This window comes from Oreochromis niloticus, linkage group LG19, assembly GCF_001858045.2.
Source record: "Oreochromis niloticus isolate F11D_XX linkage group LG19, O_niloticus_UMD_NMBU, whole genome shotgun sequence".
Taxonomy (NCBI): Eukaryota; Metazoa; Chordata; class Actinopteri; order Cichliformes; family Cichlidae; genus Oreochromis; species Oreochromis niloticus.
Genome location: NC_031983.2, coordinates 25,173,547 through 25,192,750, shown reverse-complemented (window position 1 = coordinate 25,192,750; position 19,204 = coordinate 25,173,547). Strand labels below are relative to the sequence as shown.

Sequence of the window (19,204 nt, the reverse complement as noted above, 5' to 3'; positions counted from 1 at the left end):
GAAAAATGTACCAAGACATTCTTGATCAAAATCTGCTTCCATCTACCAGGATGATGCAGATGAAAGCAGTGTGGACGTTTCAGCAAAACAATGATCCCAAACGCACAGCCAAGGAAAAACCAAATGGTTTCAGAGAAAGAAAATAAAGAGGCTATGGCCTAGCCAATCACCTGACCTGAATCCAATTGAAAATCTATGGAAAGAACTAAAGGTCAGAGTTCAAAGAAGGGGCCCCACAGAACCTTCAGGATTTGAAGTCTATTGGTGTGGAAGAATGGGCCAAAATCACACCTGTGAAATGTGTGTGACTAAGCATGTTCAATACTTTTCACTGTCATGTCTCATATGTTCAATACTTATTTTAGCTGCTGTTTGTATATTTATATCTATATTTGCCACACTTTGTTTCAGATCAAACAGTATTGTTGGGCTCTCTATGTCCAAAATTTTATCTCATTCTACCTGGCCCTGTGTGGAAAAAGTAACTGTAACTAAAGGGTTTTTTGATTATTTTAAGTTCATACCCGACATTCTCCTTCAGGGTTTTCTGGTAGGCAGCAGAAATCATGATTCCATCAACTACAGCAAGTCGTCCAGGGTCTAAAGCAGCAAAGCAGCTCCAGACCATCACGCTACCACCAACATGTTTGACTGTTGGTATTGTGGGTTTTTTATGAAATCTTTTGTTAGTTCCAGAAATAACAGTACTTAAACCTTTCAAAGCGTTCAACTGCAGTCCTGCAGTAATTTTGGTACTCCTGGGAAAAGCCACTCCTGGGAAGCTCTAAGCGCTCGTTGTAGTTCGCTGGAGACCCAAAGCCTTAAAAATGGCTTTGTAAGTCTTTCCTAACTAATAGATGTCATTTACTTTGTTTCTCATCTGTTCTTAAGTTTCTTTAGATCGTGGCATGATGAGTTGCTTTTTTGACCTTTTAGCCAACTTCATTTTGTCAGACAGGTTCTGTTTATGTGAGTTCATGATTCAACATGTCTGTCAATTAACCAGGCCTGGGTGTGGCGAGTGAAATTGAACTCAGCTTTCCAAAAAATATAGTCAACAAATTTCATGTCGACAGTTACAACATGCTAATGACTGCAGGTTTTATTCCTTAATCAATGAAAAAATACATTTAGTTGCTTTTTGTATTTACTCAGGTAAGTCTTATTTTCATATTTATTAGATGAACTGAAACATTAAATGTGACAATCATTCAAAAAACTAAGCAATTGGGAATAGGGCTAGTAGTTTTTCACAGCCCTGTAGTTGAAAATTACATTTCAGTGCAGCAGCCATGCGGCAAACTCTAATCTGGGGAGTTTGATCAAATTGTTAGGACTGTCACACTGGTGTCACTATGTTAAAGTTAAACAATCATTCCTTATGATTATGAAATTCCATCAAAGGTAAAATAGACAGGCACAAAGAAGTTCTAACTTATCAAATGACTGCAAATAACTACCTTACCCAATATCCGGGCATATCCGGAAACTGAACACAAAATAACCAAATTAAAGGAAGCAAAGGCAAAAGAAAATTAATAGGAAAAAAATCTGGGACTCCAATTGCTCTTAGGACTGAAAAGATTTCTCGGATGAGAGGTGAAACGTCTTCAAGGAAACTTAAAGAAGTCCAGACGCTTTTCTTTCCAAGCTCCTTAGACTATGATGACCTGGATGACCGAGAACCTTCACAGACAAATTGGAAAAAATGGTAAGTTATCCAGATAGTATGTCTAAACACATTTAATCTTTTTTTATTTAGAGTTTACGTACAATATAACAGCAGTATATTAACAATTATTAAAAAAAATTCGTCTTCTATAATGACATTAAAAAAATTAAACTTCCATTACCATTCAGTTTTTGCTTCCAGAATTTTCATATTGGATGCAATTCATTTGTTAAAAATATGCAAAATGTTACTTTTGTGAGACTGCGTAGTGTGTAAATTATTTTTATACTTGTTTTTGTCTTTGTAATGTTTTGTTTTGTTGTTTTTTGCATCAACTAGAGGGGGTGTGTCGTGCTGGAAACTTACTCCAAAATAAAGATCATGTGGAGGCTCGGGGTTTTTCCAGGCGCGAAATACTGCCCTCTCACGGAGTGCGACAGTATGGCAAAAATAGCAACCTTCGGTTGAAACCATTCAAGTGACAAGGTATCGATGCGGTCAAGTGTTACCCCAAATCTGATGAAAATACCACCAACTGATCAGCATGGTGGAATAAAATATTAGTGTTAGGAAGTAAAAAAAGGAATACCGCGATGGATGTTTTGATAAGGTTTGTGGGGATTGTTTCGGTCCCCGTGTAGTTCGGTGGAGTGGTACGTTCCAGTAGTATTGAAGGCAACGCTGAAAACGGTTTGTTTTCACCGAGAGGAAGAAGCGTCGCTTATATTCGCAGCTGCTACCTCGTCGCTTTAATAAACGGTTGTGGCATTTCGTTTACGTCTGGTTGGTTTTTCGACAGCAGCTTTTGCCGTTTTTAGCTCGCCATGGCTCTGTGCGGGGGTGTCGGAGCCATGGCTTTGCCCAGCGAGCTTATTGTCCACATATTCTCCTTTCTGTCCGACCGAGACAAGCTCCGGGCCTCGGCTGTGTGCTCTCGCTGGAGGGAGTGTCTGTTCTACCCCGCGCTGTGGACCGAGCTCAAACTGCGAATAGGTGGCGGTGGATGCTCCAGCTCCGACGAAACCCCAAAGCTTGAGTTCCTTATGCGAAAGTTTGGCTCTTTTGTGCGAGAGTTGCAGCTGGAGCTCGCACCGGTGGAAGGAAACCTTAGCCATCTGAACAGCGACCCGTCGTCCGCCAGGATGGACCAGCCTCCGGGTCCCGATAGCGACGCGCAGCACAAGGAGCGATGGAGGGACGCCGTGGCCACCTACTTGGACCAGGTGTTATGTGTGTTCACCAGCATCCGAAACAATAGGTAATACTAGAAAATAACCTCTGGAAATGTCTGCTTTGATATTTTTAATTGGAGTGAAAAATTCGCTTGACATGTTCGCCCTGTTTTATTTTGTTTTTTAAATTTCTCGGGTTTAGGTGCGTCGCAGTGGCTAGCAACTGGCTAGCTCAGTTAGCTATAAACAAACCCTGGCATTAGGAGTTACGTAATCATGCCAGGTCTTTGCAGTGGCAGCAAGCGTTATGTATATGGAGGCACTGTTGGTTTATTAAGGACAGCTTTGCATGCATAAATTAAATGGTGGTGCATGTGCGAGGCATCTGCATGCCTTTTGTCACCTGTCCTATTTTACACTTCTCATTATGGTCTCTCCATAGCAGCAGGTACAATGCAGCACTGGTGGAGGCTAGAAGGCTTTGTTGGCTGTGACTTGCTGATATCAGCACTGACATAAACACACACACACACAAATATACAGTGTGTGGATGTATTTAGCCTGTTGTCCGTTTGTAGGATGTGATCACTTATATTCTCTCACACACACACACACACAGGATAATTTCTCCTACTCTGTAAAAACTTGGCTCTGTTAACGCTTCAGATTTCATTGGTGCAGCTGTGTCACACCTTTTTCCACCTTCTCCCGCCTTCTTTACAGTGTTTTGTGATGCTGGCATTCAAAACTGGTTGCTTTATCTTAATCCTACTAAAGGGGTTGAAATATTTGACATTATTTTGTTTGTTTTAAAGTTGTTTAAGTTTAAGGACAACTTTAACCCTTTTCCTACTTCCCTGCTGGTATACAGCTCTACTAGCTAGATCCAGAAAGTTGCATTTGGTGCCAATGCTGTCTTTTAACTATAACGTTTCAGTTCAGTAACAGGCTGTTGTTTGTATAAGCTTCAGCAGCAGAGGAAGGATGTTCTCCCACTTCCTACACAACACTTTCACTGACTATCAGTGTGTATCAGGCAACATATAGACACCAATAATGATCTATCTGTAGTAAGCCACTTCCGGACACCTGTTTATTCAAACAGACTTTTAAAATGTGACAAATTTAGGTTCATCCAGATGTAGAATTGTGAAAGTGGGCTTTGTGGGCAGAACTGAAATGGATGAACTTCTTCCACTGATCTCATCATGGTGATGAAGCATTATGAGAATCTAAGAACCATGGTCTCTTTTGTGCATGGTAGTTTTGAAAAGATCAGGACTACAACCTCTAACTTCAGAGCTCGCTATCGGGTAATGAAAAGCCCGTTTTTTGTTTTTTTACCCTTTCATTTAGTGCGCTGAGCCAGCTCCACCAGCACTGACGTATGTTCCGAATAATGAGAACAGACAAGTTGTTGTTTCTTTCTAAGGGCACTAAGTAGCTGCACATGAGCCCATAAACCTGAACTCTCAGCTGATACACAGGAAGTGGGTACATCAAAGGTAATATGCGCTTCACCTCGCAGGTACGCCTGTGCCATGTTCGGCTGTATGAAACCCTTGTGGTTGAACTGGTGCATGTGCGACACTTATGCAGGGGATATGTTCCCATCAGTATTGAGTTGGCTAATTCGGACATTTAAAAATGTTGAGAAAATGGCCTACAACAAGAATTGTTATCAATAAATAATTGCACTTTGCTAAGTGTTAATTGTAGGGATGCACTAATTATGAAATTCTGGGTTAATGGAACCTGTTTGACTATTATTTGAAGACTGCACATCACCCAGATAACGTTCATATTTGTTTATAATGTAATGGCTGTTGGTGTATTGTGTCGTTGTACTGTTGGACTATTTAAAGGTCGTCATCATCATTCATAGAGATACTGACTTTAAGCACAATCATTATGAAAACAGTAAAAATAATTGTGTTAACTAATTTCTTAAGATATTCATATACATGTTATTGTCACTTGCAGTTATTTGATTTTAACTTATGTCTGACCAAATTAAAATTAAACTGAAGTGATAAAATGGCTTAAAATGTTAAAATGTAAATTTTCCAATATTTTTGTAACAAGAACAAATCTATTGCCTCTTAATCCTGTTGGTTCATTTAGCCAAAACAACACTGATGTGAAAGTAAATGTCATCCTATTTGCCGATAAACCTGCCCTTCCCTCTTATGTTTGTAACCGGTCCTATAAAGAAATTGGTCCTTTCTGCTTTTCGCTATGTTTATGTTGGTGATCTTCCAAACATTACTATCAAAAGAGGTGTAGATCGTCTGTTTGAAACAAGGTAATTGGCTGCATTGTGACCACTATGCTTACATTGACTGCATCAGTGTTTGAAAGAATCAACTTTGGCATATACACTGCTGCTTGATCTTTGCCAATCTATTTTGGGTGCCAGGATATAAAGGGCTTTCAACAGCACTGCAGGAAAGTGCAGGGCAGCCATAATTCTGTGCGGGATAGAAAGCAGCTTGGGAGAAGTGGGGACTAAATTACACTGAACAAAATGGCTGCAGTTTGTTTAACAGGTGAAACCTTTTTTTTTTTTTTTTTTTGTAAAGTTGTTTGGATCGGATGACTCATCGGACTTGCTGCTGTTGATACAGGTGTTCTAGTAATAACTGCAAATTTTTTCTAACTGTACCTGTCTTTGTCTATTCAGAAATCTGCAGAAGCTGAGTCTGTATGGAGACACCTTCATTCTCCAGCAAGAGGGACTACTAGACAGCTCTCACCTGCATCTAATCCACCAGGGGGACAAAAAGATCAATGAGTAAGACACAGCATCGAAGCATGAAAACAGGTTTCACTGAAATGACTGAACTGGATTTGGTGGCTGTTTCTATCCTTGGAGAGAGTGTTTGCAATGTAAATTTAGTAGGTTTTATAAGAATGCAGCTAGTATTGTATTGGTAACATGGTCAAAAAAAAAAAATGTGATAATTAAAGCTGCATGTGGGTGTGAATGAGTAATATTTCCAAAACTGCATCTTCTTGTTGTAATGGAAAGTCTGCGGTGTTTGGTGTCTCGAAAGGGCAGTTAATTTACAAAATTAAGAAAAGACCGTTTTTCATCACAGGACAGTCTTCGTCCACGTCAAACACTCAAAGTGTGTGTCTGGTTTCCTGCTGGAAAACTGTGAGTGTTATTACAAAGCATTGACTCTCTGCAAAGGGAGCGTTTGTTTTTGTGTGTTGTTGGTGTTTAAGAGACTGAGGGCTTTAAATAGTGGTCGTTTACATAACCCAGTATCTGACATCTACGTATATCGGCCCTGATGGGAAATTTTGATTCCCATCAAATCTGAATGCATGCACACACCTCTGCACTGAGCAGACAGCAAATGAATTAAACCAATGCAGAAGTGCCAAAAATGCTGGCCACTTGAGGCTGGCTCCAAAAGCAAATCAGTCCCAATAGACTCCATTTTTAAATGGCCAACTTCACAGCTTTAAGAAGCATATTTACAGCTTGGAAGAAAAGCCCCTGTCTTGAAATATATAGTTTCCCCCTGCATAACAATTCTGAGGATATTATAACTTTTCCACCTGGATGGTCACTGACAGGTGGCCCAGCACAGGGAGCTAAGCCAGTCAGTGATTGATGATAGGTTAAAGTAAAAAGACAGAAAATGTTATGACTTGAATCCAGTTTTATATGTTCTGTCCATTTGTGTTTATTAATTGCAGCAGCCTGAATCAGTCATTGCGTTTGAGTTGGGCCCTCCTGCTGCTATTTCTTATTTATTTCCCATCATGCTCGGAGTGTTTTTGTATTTGGGACACACATTATGGTGGATGGTGGATGATGGATAGCCTTGCTCTGATACGTACATGTAGAGCCACTCCCTGTCTCAATGGTGAGAAGTGGACTATGAAGGAGGTCACACAACCCCGTTTTTTTATTACAGTGTTTGTGTCCATTATGCCTCCCAGACAGCTCTCACTCTTTGGGGCATGTACATGGGATTTCTTAGGGTATTTAGAGGATGAGGGCAGTGACTTGTTTTTGTTTCTTGGGGTCCAGAGCGTATTGTCCAGCTGCAGTTTTTACTGATGTACAGTAACATCCACATGAATGCAAGGGTCCCAGATTCCTCAGCAGAGTGATCCACTGTAACAGTATGATCAATAGCATTCACTTAACTGGCGAGGAGTTTCATAGTCGGCCGGTTGGTGCTTGTGTCAGGTGTTTTAATATCAGTTTAACTTACAGAGTACATGGACCACTGGCTTTCCAGAGTAACATACACATCACTGCCAGCTTTGATAGCTTTTTGTCTCATTCAGAGCAGCTGTTGTGGATTTGTTTTGCAGCTGAGCAGTAGTTCAGTAAGTGATGTTTAAATAAAAATGAGATTTCAGTGCATTCAGTGTAGCTTCTGTGCTCTATGTGGTTTGTGTTGTAGACACAATTGGCCATAAAACACTGAGTGAAATGCACCAAGTTGCTGAGCATAGCTCCACCAGTGTGATTGTAGTGTGTGTGTGTCGAAATTGTTTGCACATCATTACCATAGATCCATTTTAGGCTTACATTTAAACACATAAAGTCAGCACATTTTGAAAGTGTATATACCCTGATGATGTTTTCTTTCTTCACTCCACTGTCAGGAATGATTTGGGGGATTGTTTTGTTTTTTAAACCAGATTTGACGGCCGCTGTAGTCATTCTGGTTTATTTAAATGATCTTTCTTTGCCTCTTAATAGAATCCAACAGTTGTTTATGGAGGTCCTCTCCAACAGCAGGCAGCTGAGGTGGCTGTCTTGTAGCTTCATGCTGGGCCTGGTGACTCCCTGTTCTTTATCCTGCCTGTCCAATCCTTCAGCTGAGACCCTGCAGCACCTAAGTTTACTGGACCATCAGCTAGGTATGTCTGTTACGTCATATAGTTTGTAAACATTTTGTGACAGTAATGCCGAATAACTGAAAGTTTTCCTCTGAATTTCCCTCAGGGCCCCTCGTCTCCCCATCTGAGTTGGATCGCCTCTCTAACCTTCATTCTCTGGCTCTCGATTTTACTGACTTTACATCTGAGCTTTGTGGTTTGCTGGCATCTCCACGGCGAACTCCACTTCATCGCCTCTCCCTGCTGCTCAACGGGGCCACCCTGGAGTTTAAATCATTAGAAGGGACCGCTACAGAGGATAACTGGAAGGCACTGGTACTGCTGTGATTCTGTATTGTGGCTTTTATTTCATCCTGAATTGAGGCTCTGTGCATTTAGTAAATCGTAGCATATCAGTAAGTTTACGTGGTCTTCCCCAGGTTCGTGTAAGCGCCAACCTGCGAGTGTACGTCATGGCCCTGGAGGTCGACAGCTCTGAGCTCCTCAGGGTCCTAAAGCCGAGCCTTCCCCTCGAGCGACTTCACCTCGACAGTTACAGCATGCCGGTGACCGATGCCACACTGGAGCTCATCTCCCAGCAGTACAACAAAACGCTGACTCACTTCCTTCTCCTGAGGGATGGCCCTGACTTCCCTGACCTCAGCATCAATCGTAACGAAGACCCTTTGGTCCTCTTGGCATGGAGATGTACTCAGCTGGCTGTACTCGTGATACATGGTGAGTTCAGTTTGTTTCTTTGATAGAATGTGAGCTGTAGTTGGTCAGATCTGTGTGGCCGGTGGTAATAGTTCCATACAAAACAGGCCTGTAGTGACTGTTTTCTAAACAATCCAGCAAGCTGTGGACTTACTGTTGTGACTGTGGATACAACAGTCCAATATTTTTAGATTGCATCCCTGAAAAAGCTGAATAATGATTTTTTTTTTTTTTTTTTTTTTTTTTTTTTTTTTGTAAAAAAAGCCAGTCTACAGACTATTATTTAATTCAGTGGTACGTTTACTACACTGCGCATCAGCAGCAGTGCACTGGCTGCTAACAGGAGAGCTAATGTAGCTTGAAGGAAGCCAGCAGTAAAGTAACTGCAGAGTTCATTGGCAGTCTTGTCTTCCTGTAGGCCGTATTTAAAAACAAGTTGGTATGGTTTGTGTCGAGTATAAATCTGCAAAACATGTTCATTATTAGCTTTGAAATCTGAATGATTGATCCTTTTAGGTTACACTGTGTGGTCCCATAACTTGGTGGCCATCTCCCGGCTGCGAGGGTCCAGTCTCCGTGTCCTGACCGTCTCCGAGGATAGCATCGACTTTGATCCAGACCAGTCGGTGTGCATGGAGGGCGACCCGGTCCACAACCTGGTCAAGGAGGTTTCTCTGGGCCTCGGCCGTGTCTGGCAGCCTTGCCTGGATTCCAGCGTGTTTTTGTCCGAACCCACCCAGCACTTCCACCATGAGCTGCGCGCCTTCAGCATGGGCATGTAGACAGAGGATGGAAAACCCAAGACATCACAGCCTAAACTGTGTCAAGACCAGACCAGACCAACAGAGTGCAAGACCAAACGAGAAATCTAAAGTGGAGTTTAAGAATGGTTTATAAATTATGTGAGCTGACGTGAGCTGATTGTTTTTATTTTTTAAAAATTTTTTTCCACAATTAAGTCTGACCATTTTTCGACGTTGTCTTGCTTTGCTACTCTTATTATCCAGTTGGCCAGTCGCTTGAAAAATGGATTCAGCTTCTGATGTTTTAAATATATGTATATTGCAGATAGGAGTATTAACTTAAAACTGGATTGCTAATTACAATCTGAAAAGCATTAGGTTTGAATATCACACAGAGATCTGACAGCTGGCAGGACTTCACAGGTTTTAGTTTGTGGGTCAGCGTGCGGCTTCCGCTCGGCTCAGTCTGGTCTGGTCTTGCCCACAAGTATTCAGAGCTCTCTCCTTCACCTTAATAACCTCTGGAGCATCTGTGTAATGTACCTTTTGATTTGTTTCTTTGGTCTTTGTTTTTTAATTTGACTGTTTCCATCCCTCCTTGCTCTTTGTATAACCCAGTTGGGGTTTCTTTTTCCTTCTTCCTGCTTGGTGGTTCCCTTGCCTGTATTGGCTTTGTGTATTTAAATACAGATATATTATTATCCTGCTCACTACTAGAACAGGACAGGCAGGCGGGTTGAGTGATGAACTGTAGGGATTTAAGAAGGGTTGTGTGTTCAGCCACAAGCTATTAGCTTTAGTTCTTTTCTTTTTTTCTTCTTTTTTTTAATCTTTTTAAACAAACCATTGCTGTGTGTCCATCTGTCTGGAGTCTATAAACTTACTGATCAGTAACTTCCTGGGTAACACAACCATAGCTGCTTCTTCTGTCGCTCTGAAAGAGCATCTCGTGCACTTGTCCACTAGTTCAAGAGCCTTGCCAGCCGGGTGGGAAACGCCACTGTGAAATGGCTGTGGCTGCTGCTAGTGAGTTTTAATGTAACAGCCGTGTCAGCGCCATGACTGATGATTATTGAGGGGGGGTCGACTCAAAGCCAAAATAGTTTAGGGGTTTTGAGATCCTTACCAATGGTGTTGAGGAGAATATTGTTACATGCTTGTCGCCAACACACTTTGCACCCTGCTCTCTTGTTGACTTTCTAGGGAAACCTCAGCGTCAGCTAAATGGGAAGCCCCGTATTCTGACTCACTTTCAGGGCCAAACTACAAAATTCAGCTCATCACAAAACGACAACTAGAAAATCTTTTTCTACTTTCAGGATGAATATCTCTGCCTTTCTGATTTCAGAGCCTTCCAGTTGTTTGTAAGAATGCAGAAGGGACGCATGACACAAAGTCAAAAATCATGAAGCTGGAGGGCTCTGAGGTCAAAAACATCTTCAAGTTGTCCTTCATATTTTTTAATTTTTTTTTTAAGAGAAAATGGGGTTTTGTTCCATAATGCCATATGTATATTTGTGATTTAAGTAATCTCTTTTGTAACAGCTTCCAAACTCTTGGTTAGGCCATGTTAGAACAGCAGCAGTATTCTGCAGGAGCAGCTTCCACACAGGTCATGGCAGCAGTACTGTTGGTAGGAAGAGCTCTTCTTTCTTTTTGAGGGGGAACAAATCATGATTGAGAGCAAGGAGGGGGGGAATGGGTGCATTGAATGTAACTTAATTCATTTCTGACGCTGTTGGCCAGCCATTGAAGGCTTACTGTATAACTATTGGAAGCAGAGGTTTGGCAGATCTTGCTGAATAGCTGAGTTTTAACATTGTCGGTTTCACTGACAGCCAAGACTGCTCTTCTTTTCTTTTTCTTTTCTTTTCTTTTTTTTTCCCCCTTCTTCCTCTTCCTCCTTCAATGCAGCAGCACAGTAAGGTTTCGGGTCATGTGACGAAAGCTGCTTCTGTCAGTCTCAGGTAGGCTTTTAATGTCTCTACGACCAGCAGTGGTGGCAATGTTGTGTAGCTTGTGTGAAACAATCAGTTAATGTGAGTAGAACTTTTGTTTTTATTTTATTTTCTTTGGATTATTTCCTCTTGAGTCACAGTTGCCTTTTGAAACAGCCCCTTGTTTTCTGGCTACAGTTGTTATTGATGTTGTTGTTTATCTTGCCATCCGATAGACCCTCAGTCGGAGGGGTCAGCAAACCTAATCATACATTTGTTTTCAAAGATTATGGTTGATAAAGACTAAAGAATGGTACAACCATGCTGCTTGCTGCACGTGTCTTATATCTTCAGTAGATGTGAGGGACTGAGAGGCTGTGGGGTGGTTCAAATGAATCTATGCTGTCAATAGGGGACCTGCTGGGCCCAATTAATGTTTGAACTGATGGTCGGTCATCTGAGGGTGAAATGCTTTGGCCCTGTGGGTCTGGCTGAGCTTGTCCTCATTCATTCACAATTGCATGACTTTGATTAAGTCAGTGTCTTTACTTGTCTGCTTTCAAGTGAATGCGATCACTTTAATACATGAAATGAATGTTAACAGCTAAAGCAAGGCACCATAGACCAAATGACTCCAGATAGACACGGGCACCATCAGTTGATTACTGGGCCCAATATGGCAGTGTGATCCTACAGTGTTGTGACTGCTGAGTGGTTATGAGGTCCTATTGGGGAGTTTTCTGAGCTGAGTTGAGGTTTTAACAGGAAAAATGGAAGTTGGGTTGGACTTAAATGCACCCAACTTTCGTGCGTAAACGAGCCACTGTCAGAAAAGCTGCCCACCCAAATGGCTTCAGCTCAGGCATGGATTTGTAAAGGTTGATGACAATGGCACTGCACACTGTAAAGGTCCATATCAGGGTCTATAGTTTACAGTGTTGACCTTAGTGATTTTATTCTCTTCCCCATGGACTGATATGGAACCAGTGTGCCAGCACTTTGCTAGTTTCAGAATGAATTCATCGCAGCGACCGGCCCCGGATACCAAATGTTTGCTTGTCTGTTTAAGGGGACCTTGGTGGTTTAGCCATGATAATCTCTATAGTCCTTGGTTCATATCTCAGGATAAATGCACTTTGATACCAAGAGTTTCTTTTAAAGGCTGTTTGTGGTTGTAAATAGCGCTGTACACTCAAACACTCAGAGGGGAAACGTACCAACATCACACATTCAGACCAAAACGTGTTGGTTTTTAATGTCATCTTCCTCCACGCTCCTCCTTCTTTCTTCTTTTTAAAATCTCTTTTATGTGAAAGATGTTAAAGCTGTTAGAGCTTCGTATTGTTCGTAGATGTCAGCCAGGTAAGAGGTGTAAAAATCACGGCAGTGTTTAGTAGAATGTAATGTCAAAGTAAATGGTCACCTCAAATAAGCAAGTAGATTTTTAAGAAGCTGTTCCACTCTCGTTTCGTCATCAGTTTTCTGTCTTCACAAGTCTCTAGTTTTTATTGGCTTCATGCTAGAACTTAGATTTGGCTGTTTATCTGCCAAAATTAAAGGAAGGAATGGTGTTTTTACCAGAGATTAAGCTCCGATAATCAGAATTACAGTTCAGATTTGTTAGCTTGCTGAAATACTTATACCACAAAACTAGAAATGGGAAAAAAACTATTTTAGTGAAGGCACGTGTAGAGAAATCCTGGTTTATCCTTCCAAGGAGACAAGAGGTCAAACAGAAGTGCAACCAGTCCAGCATTGTGGCCAATAGCTAAATATTGAGCCATCTTGTGCCTGAAAGCCTCTGAAGTCTCACTGCTTTTCAAACCTCACCTGTCAGCAAAATATTGGCTTTGTTAGGTGTTGCAGCTGTTATTATAAGTTCAGTTTTTAATCGTTAACAGCTGCAGTGATGAAGGTTTCGGCAGTCATCGTGTTTTGATTCCTCTCGGATCCTGCCTTCATTTTTCTGCTCCGCTTTTCACGTGTATGCAGTAGAAATATGTAAATAAGATGTTTTTGGCTGTGCAGTCCCATGCACTGTATGCATGCCTGTGTGTATTTGTATTTGTAGGGGAGAGGGGGAGGCTTGCTCGTGTTCACCAGTGTAGTCTTATCACTTCTTCTGCAGTGGGAAACGGGAACAGAAATCGTTCGTTCTCAGGGTTCAATCGGTTTTTGGAAAAGGAGGACGACGATGGAAACCTCAGGCCTGAAGCTGAAAGAATATTAGGAGTCACTGGATCTGTTCTCCACCCTTGCTGTGTTCTTAGCTGCCAAAGACCACAGAGGAACAAACTTAACCCAGACACAAGTCTATCTGAAGTGCCCACGAAGACACACGCTGACTGGAGGCTGGTCCAGTATTGTTTTCTCCTTTAAACCTCCTACTATTCTGATATTTCTCCACTCCTTTTTTTCCTATGTTTATTCCACTGACTATTAATAGTCTGTTTGGTGTCAAACTCTCCCCTTCTTACACTTTGGACCATACTGTGGACGTGATAAAATGTCAACAGTCTCGCCATGTGGTTGGAGTGAATGCAGACCTAAGAGCAAAAGGCTTCCTGTCTGGTCATTGACTGTGCCCTGTGTTTAGAAACACAAGAATATGGGTTTTTAAGGCATTATTGGATCAGCGTTGCTGCACATCTTGTACAGTGTTACCTCTAAACGGCACTCAGGGTCTACAGTGCATGTTGCTTAAAGTCCAGTCCAGTGCAGGACACTCCTACAGAGGCTTAAGCAGAGTGATCTGGAGTTTTCCTCCTCCTTTCTCTCCCCTGTCCATCGTCTGTTTCACTGTGAGGAACGAGTGAATGTAAAACTAAGAAGGTTCAATCTCAGTAAAGTCAGGGACTAAACACTCTCGCAGATGCTTCCAGGAGGAGTTACACCCTGAAAGACAGCAGAGTGAGGACAAAGGCCCGTGTGTCTTATGTGATGTGGTGTTTGGCCGGTAAGCCTGTAGCCAAGGTCAAGTTTGAGGGGAAGTGTTTAGTCCTGAGCTACAAAGTGATTTGCTGCTAGAGATCTTCTAGGAACAGGACATTCCACGCAGGTGTCACTCAGGCCGTCTGACAAGCAAACAGTTTACTGCTCCAAGGTCTGCAAGAAGATTACTCTATCTACAGATAAACTATATTTTTTACTTTGAATGGTCTGTGTGTGAAGAGATCAGAGATGCATCTAGAACTGAAGAGTCACACCAGATTAGCAGCTGGTCTGAGCAGAGTGGAGGTGTGATAACAGTTAGAAATGGTTTTGAAGGGTGTTGTTCATTTCAGGAGGTAAATTGAGTTTCTAATGTGTGTTTCTGCGATGCCATGCTTCAGCATCCTGAGGCCATATTGTGTCCGGTACACAAAGTCACAAAGGACAGAGGGGGGGGGGGAACAAAAGCAACTTGACTATCACAGTGCTAAAAAAAGAGGGCTGTGGAATCAGGTGGTTTCACATGTTGAGTCAGTCTGGCAGGTCAAGAACAGGACTACGTGTTAAGGACACAGAGGTGCATGTTCACTTTGGATGCACAGAAGCCTGTGCTGGGCTGGTTTTTATAACATGTGCAGACGGAGTTTGTTTGACTGACACAAAGCTAGCAGAGCCTTATTTTTAATGAGTCCTGCCATTAAAAATGACAGGTTTGAAGGCTCTGGAGGGGTGATGGGATGTCAGTTATTCAGGAGACCATTACCAGCACTTACTGCACATTCAAGTGGCCGCAGCCCTTTTGACCATTTTATTCTTTTTTTTTTTTTTTTTTTTTTATTATTATTATTATTTAGCTTCTTATTTTATTTTTTCTTGTGCTGTTATGTGCATTCAGAGAAATCCTGGAAGATAACTGGGCTCGAATGGCCCCTAAATGAACCCACAGAGCTGGCCTCTAATGCACTCCATCTGAGAAAGTTGGCCTTGGTGGCATGCTTGCAGAACTGTAAATATACTGTCCAATCAAGCCTGTTATACAGAGGGATGGGTATGAAACCTCTGTGATAGCCACTACTAATTCCCTTGACATGGACAGGGTCATGAGTGTGTGTTATTTTAGTACCAAAGCAGCAGACTGTGTCAAATCTGCATCCGCCTAAACACGGGCTCAGAGCCACAGGGAGACACACATCACAAGTTTCATTTCCACTTTGATCGTTGGTTAGACTCGATGCCGACTCGAGGGTTTCTGATGTTGACTCTCAGGATGTTCTGGAAAATGAAACTTAACTTAAATAGCTTAAGAAAAAGAGGTAGTAAGATGGTTGTGGGCCTGAAGCCTTCCCTAAAAGACATTCAGGGCTGGTTCAATGTTTCTGGAGGATTAACATGAAGAGACAGGGTTTCCTCATAGCAAGGTTGTATATTTATTTTTTTTTAGGTTTGTTTTTTCTCATTGAAATGCTTTGACCACAGACTACTACCAGTACATGCAGGACTGAATGAGCTCACAGAGGGCTGGTCGCATGCAGGAATGTGACAAATCTGATTAGCATCCTGATGTGTTTCAGTAACTTGGAGACAAACACTGGATGTGCGTTGCACTGGTATAAAATCAGTCCTGTAACAGAGATAAGTAGATGTGTTTGAGGCTAGATGTACTAGCACTGACAGGAAGTTTGGACACTCCGGCTTTTAGTTTTCCAGCCAGCTGATGTTGATGATGATGATGATGATGATGATGATGTTGTCAGCCTGGGTGCGATAGTAATGGTGTTATCATTTACTTGCTTCTCTGTAGATGTAGAGGCGAAACAACAAAATGGCACTGATGGCATTAACCTGGCCAAATTCTGTCAGTATCGTTGGTGCATGGCGAGATTCACGCAGCGCCTGACTGTATCATGGACCTGATAGATATTCATGCTCAGTGTCGGCCAACTATCTCCATTTAGATCTCAGCTACTGTGGCTGTGATGTTTCTGGCTGGTAAACAAAGTCGTTCTTGTCAAGTCTGGAGAGCCAAACCTCCTAATTAGCCAGGCAGGCAGGCCTGCTGCCCAGTCCAGCAATACAACTATGCAAGAGGAATGCATATAATCCACACTCACCCTCTTTTTCTTTTTTCTTTTCCTCCTATTTTTATATTTGGTTTTTCTCACTGTCATACAATAGAAGCGAAGATGTAAACTAATAAGAACTTGCAATGACAATACTTGGCCTTATGATGATTTCTGAAATCTTATCGTTTAGTTTTAAGATCTTTTTGATTCTGGTCAGCCAGCCCAGCGACAGCAGCGGTGACGGCGGGCTCACTCTTGGTCTCTGTGAGACTGGCTAGATGGCCCCAGTTTTATCGTGGTACGAATGTTGTGCATTTGTTTAAAATCAGGACAGTTTGCAATAACAGCAGTCTTACTAGTGGCCACAAAGGGGGCACAAGCAGTGCTGACGGCGCCCGGCTGCATCTTTAGAAAAACCATAGAGGAAGAAATATAAACTATATAGATATCTAAACTCACACAGTGCATATTTGTATAGGTATCAACACTGCATTACCGTGGTATACTCTTATGCAACACATGTCCGGGTTCAATTTATGAACATGAAGTATACTCTGAAGTCACGCAGACTTTGTAAATCAGAAGCTCTGTTGTTGTGTGTTTTTTGCAGAAATGGTTTTACCATCGTTAATGTTGAATATTCTGAGCGTAACGTTCCTGTGCGACTGTGTCGGTTAACGTGAGCACATAGCACCAGGTTATTACCTCCTTTCTGTAAGCAGGGAACCAGACTGAACCCAGAACACAGCTGGACAGACTTCAGGTACCACAGAGCATATTTCAGAAACAAAAACTTCCAAATCTGTTCTGCACAGAGCTTTAAAAGCGAGTCAGTGCTGTAACTCACCTGAGCTATGTCAAACAGACCAAGGTGTGATTAAAAGAATGGCTTGTGGATTTTTAAGACCAAGCAAAACCGAGTTTTACCCTCAATGTCTATAAGAAAAGGCACATAAAAGTGATATTTGAACTCATCCCAGCTGTTTTTTGGATTAGTCTGCAGGGAAAGAGTCCTCTGGAAGTAAGAGGACAGATTTTATCATTGAACAGTGTTGATCCATGGCTCTGTGGTGAAGAAAAGGGAGGACATGTTATAAACCTCCATGTAAAACCTCTGACCTGACAGATGGCATACACTTGAGGGGTCAACCTGACGAATGTTGATTTGAATTATTGTGGAATGAATGCTTCTCTTCTTTTAGTCAGTGAATAAAAACAATAAAATGTCACTTGCTTCGTTTGTCTTTTTTTTTTTTTTTTTTCTTTTTTTTTTTTTCCTTAAATCCATTTAAAAACTGGCATTGGAAAGAAGTCGTCTGTCGTTCTGCAATCTCCAATCATCAAACCAAACCAGACCATTATTGTGCATGAATGTCAAGTAGACCCAAAACTAACTCGGTCACAATTAGTCTGCAGGGACATTACATGACCCACTGGTTTCCCGTGTGTCTTTAAGTAGCCTATTGTGTCTTTTTCACACCTCCACACCCGTTAGTGCAAAAAAACAATAACTGCTCCTCATGACCTTTGGGTTGTTTTTTTTTTTTTGTTGTTGTTGTTGTTTGTTTTTTTTGAATGGGTTCAACTCACCAAATTTTAAATGACATTTCTCAGTTATTAACCATTTCCACGCCTACAATGGACATAAGCATTAGAAAAGATTCCTGAGATGATGAAAAAGACGACTTGGTCTTGCCTTTTCTTTTAAGGTCACCCATTTAATGCAATAATCAAAGCTGTTAACCCACCTCAATGGTTTTGTTATCTATCTGATGTGGCTCAGTCGAGTGGGTAAGTGAGAAAGTGCCACTGAAGAATTTGATGAAATAATCAAATGTAAAGAAAATGTTAAACTGCCCCACCCACCCCCACCAGAAAATTCCTCATCTTTACTTGTTAAGTCCCTCCCCACCGAACAACGATATTACACAATGTTATTTTGCCATTTCTTTGTTTACTCAGAGGAAGTCCCTGCAGCGCACCACGGGGACTTCCTTTGAGTAAACAGCATAAAGCACTTGCAAATGGATCTATGGAAGCCCAGAGATGTAAAACATAAGACAAGAAAAACGTGTCTCTCCTTTTTAGCTCTTCTGCAAAATCCTGCTCCAAAAAATATTTCACAGGTTAAAATATTCCCCTGTGATGATTTCAATATCCTTCTGCTCCTGCTCTCCTGCTTCCACATTACTGATTTCACACCAGCCTGTCACCACAGACTTGCTTTTTATCTGCTCAAAAATGTCTTCCAACAATAATTTTAATCATAGTTTGAAGACGCCAATGTCAGAAATGAAACGGGCAAGAAAATGCCCCTCATGTCAGTATACACTCACCTACCACTTCATTAGGTACACCTCTTTAAACACAACTATCTTACCTGAACGTAATTCAACCCATTTGGATACGTAGACATGGTCAAAACAACGTGCTGAACTTCAAACCGAGATTCAGAATGTAGAAGAAAGGTGATATACGTGGTTTTACAACCCACGCATGCACAAGAGCCTCTCTGAAGGCACAGCACATTAAACCTTGAAGCATATGAACTACAGCAGGAGAAGACCACATCAAGCGGCCCTACTGTAAGCTAAGAAAGTGGAGCCATAATTCAGTTTTAGTAATATGTTGGAATAAATGTTTTATGGGTTGCCTTTCCCAACTGTAATGTACTATTATGCATCACAAATTGCTAAAAAGCAGTCTGCTAACAGTAAAGTTAATTAAAAAGCTTTTTAATTAATGGACAGGAATAACTGTTTTGCACTAATGCTGCAGGTCTCAGACAAAGAGCTCGTTCTCATCTGGATAATGAGACAAGGAGATTATCATTGTGGCATTTCACAATTAAGCTGAAACAACAACACATTTTTTTCCCAACCAACAGTCAGAGGAGTGGGTTTTAGAAGGCTGGGTTCTCTGTTGTGTAATTAAATGCATGATGACATCAGTGTTATTGGACTGGTAGTAGAATGATATGAAAGAATCATCAGCAGAATTGTAGCGCACACTGTTAAAAGCCAGGAAATCAGCTGTGGTTTGATGCTTGGTTTCCACTTTGATATGCAAGAGCTGCAACAGCGGGACTCAGAAGGGTTTTATTTTCAATCCGGGGCTC

General features: G+C 41.6%; 1 protein-coding gene across 1 annotated transcript; it reads left to right on the top strand.

Annotated features, from left to right (window-relative positions):
- The first annotated feature begins 2,353 nt into the window (after positions 1-2,353).
- On the top strand, positions 2,354-17,315 carry fbxo33 (F-box protein 33). Its single transcript, XM_003445487.5, has 6 exons — positions 2,354-2,930; positions 5,528-5,638; positions 7,577-7,737; positions 7,823-8,031; positions 8,136-8,433; positions 8,929-17,315. The coding sequence occupies exons 1-6, from the start codon at positions 2,497-2,499 to the stop codon at positions 9,192-9,194; spliced, it is 1,479 nt and encodes a 492-aa protein (XP_003445535.1). The 5' UTR covers positions 2,354-2,496; the 3' UTR covers positions 9,195-17,315.
- The last annotated feature ends 1,889 nt before the right edge of the window (positions 17,316-19,204 follow it).

Bases quoted from the DNA above. Each gene is read 5' to 3' on its own strand.
- fbxo33 (XM_003445487.5), top strand. From the start codon at position 2,497: ATGGCTCTGTGCGGGGGTGTCGGAGCCATGGCTTTGCCCAGCGAGCTT. The intron at 7,738-7,822 runs GTATGTCTGTTA...AATTTCCCTCAG, and splicing joins TTTACTGGACCATCAGCTAG to GGCCCCTCGTCTCCCCATCT. The intron at 8,032-8,135 runs GTACTGCTGTGA...GGTCTTCCCCAG, and splicing joins AGGATAACTGGAAGGCACTG to GTTCGTGTAAGCGCCAACCT.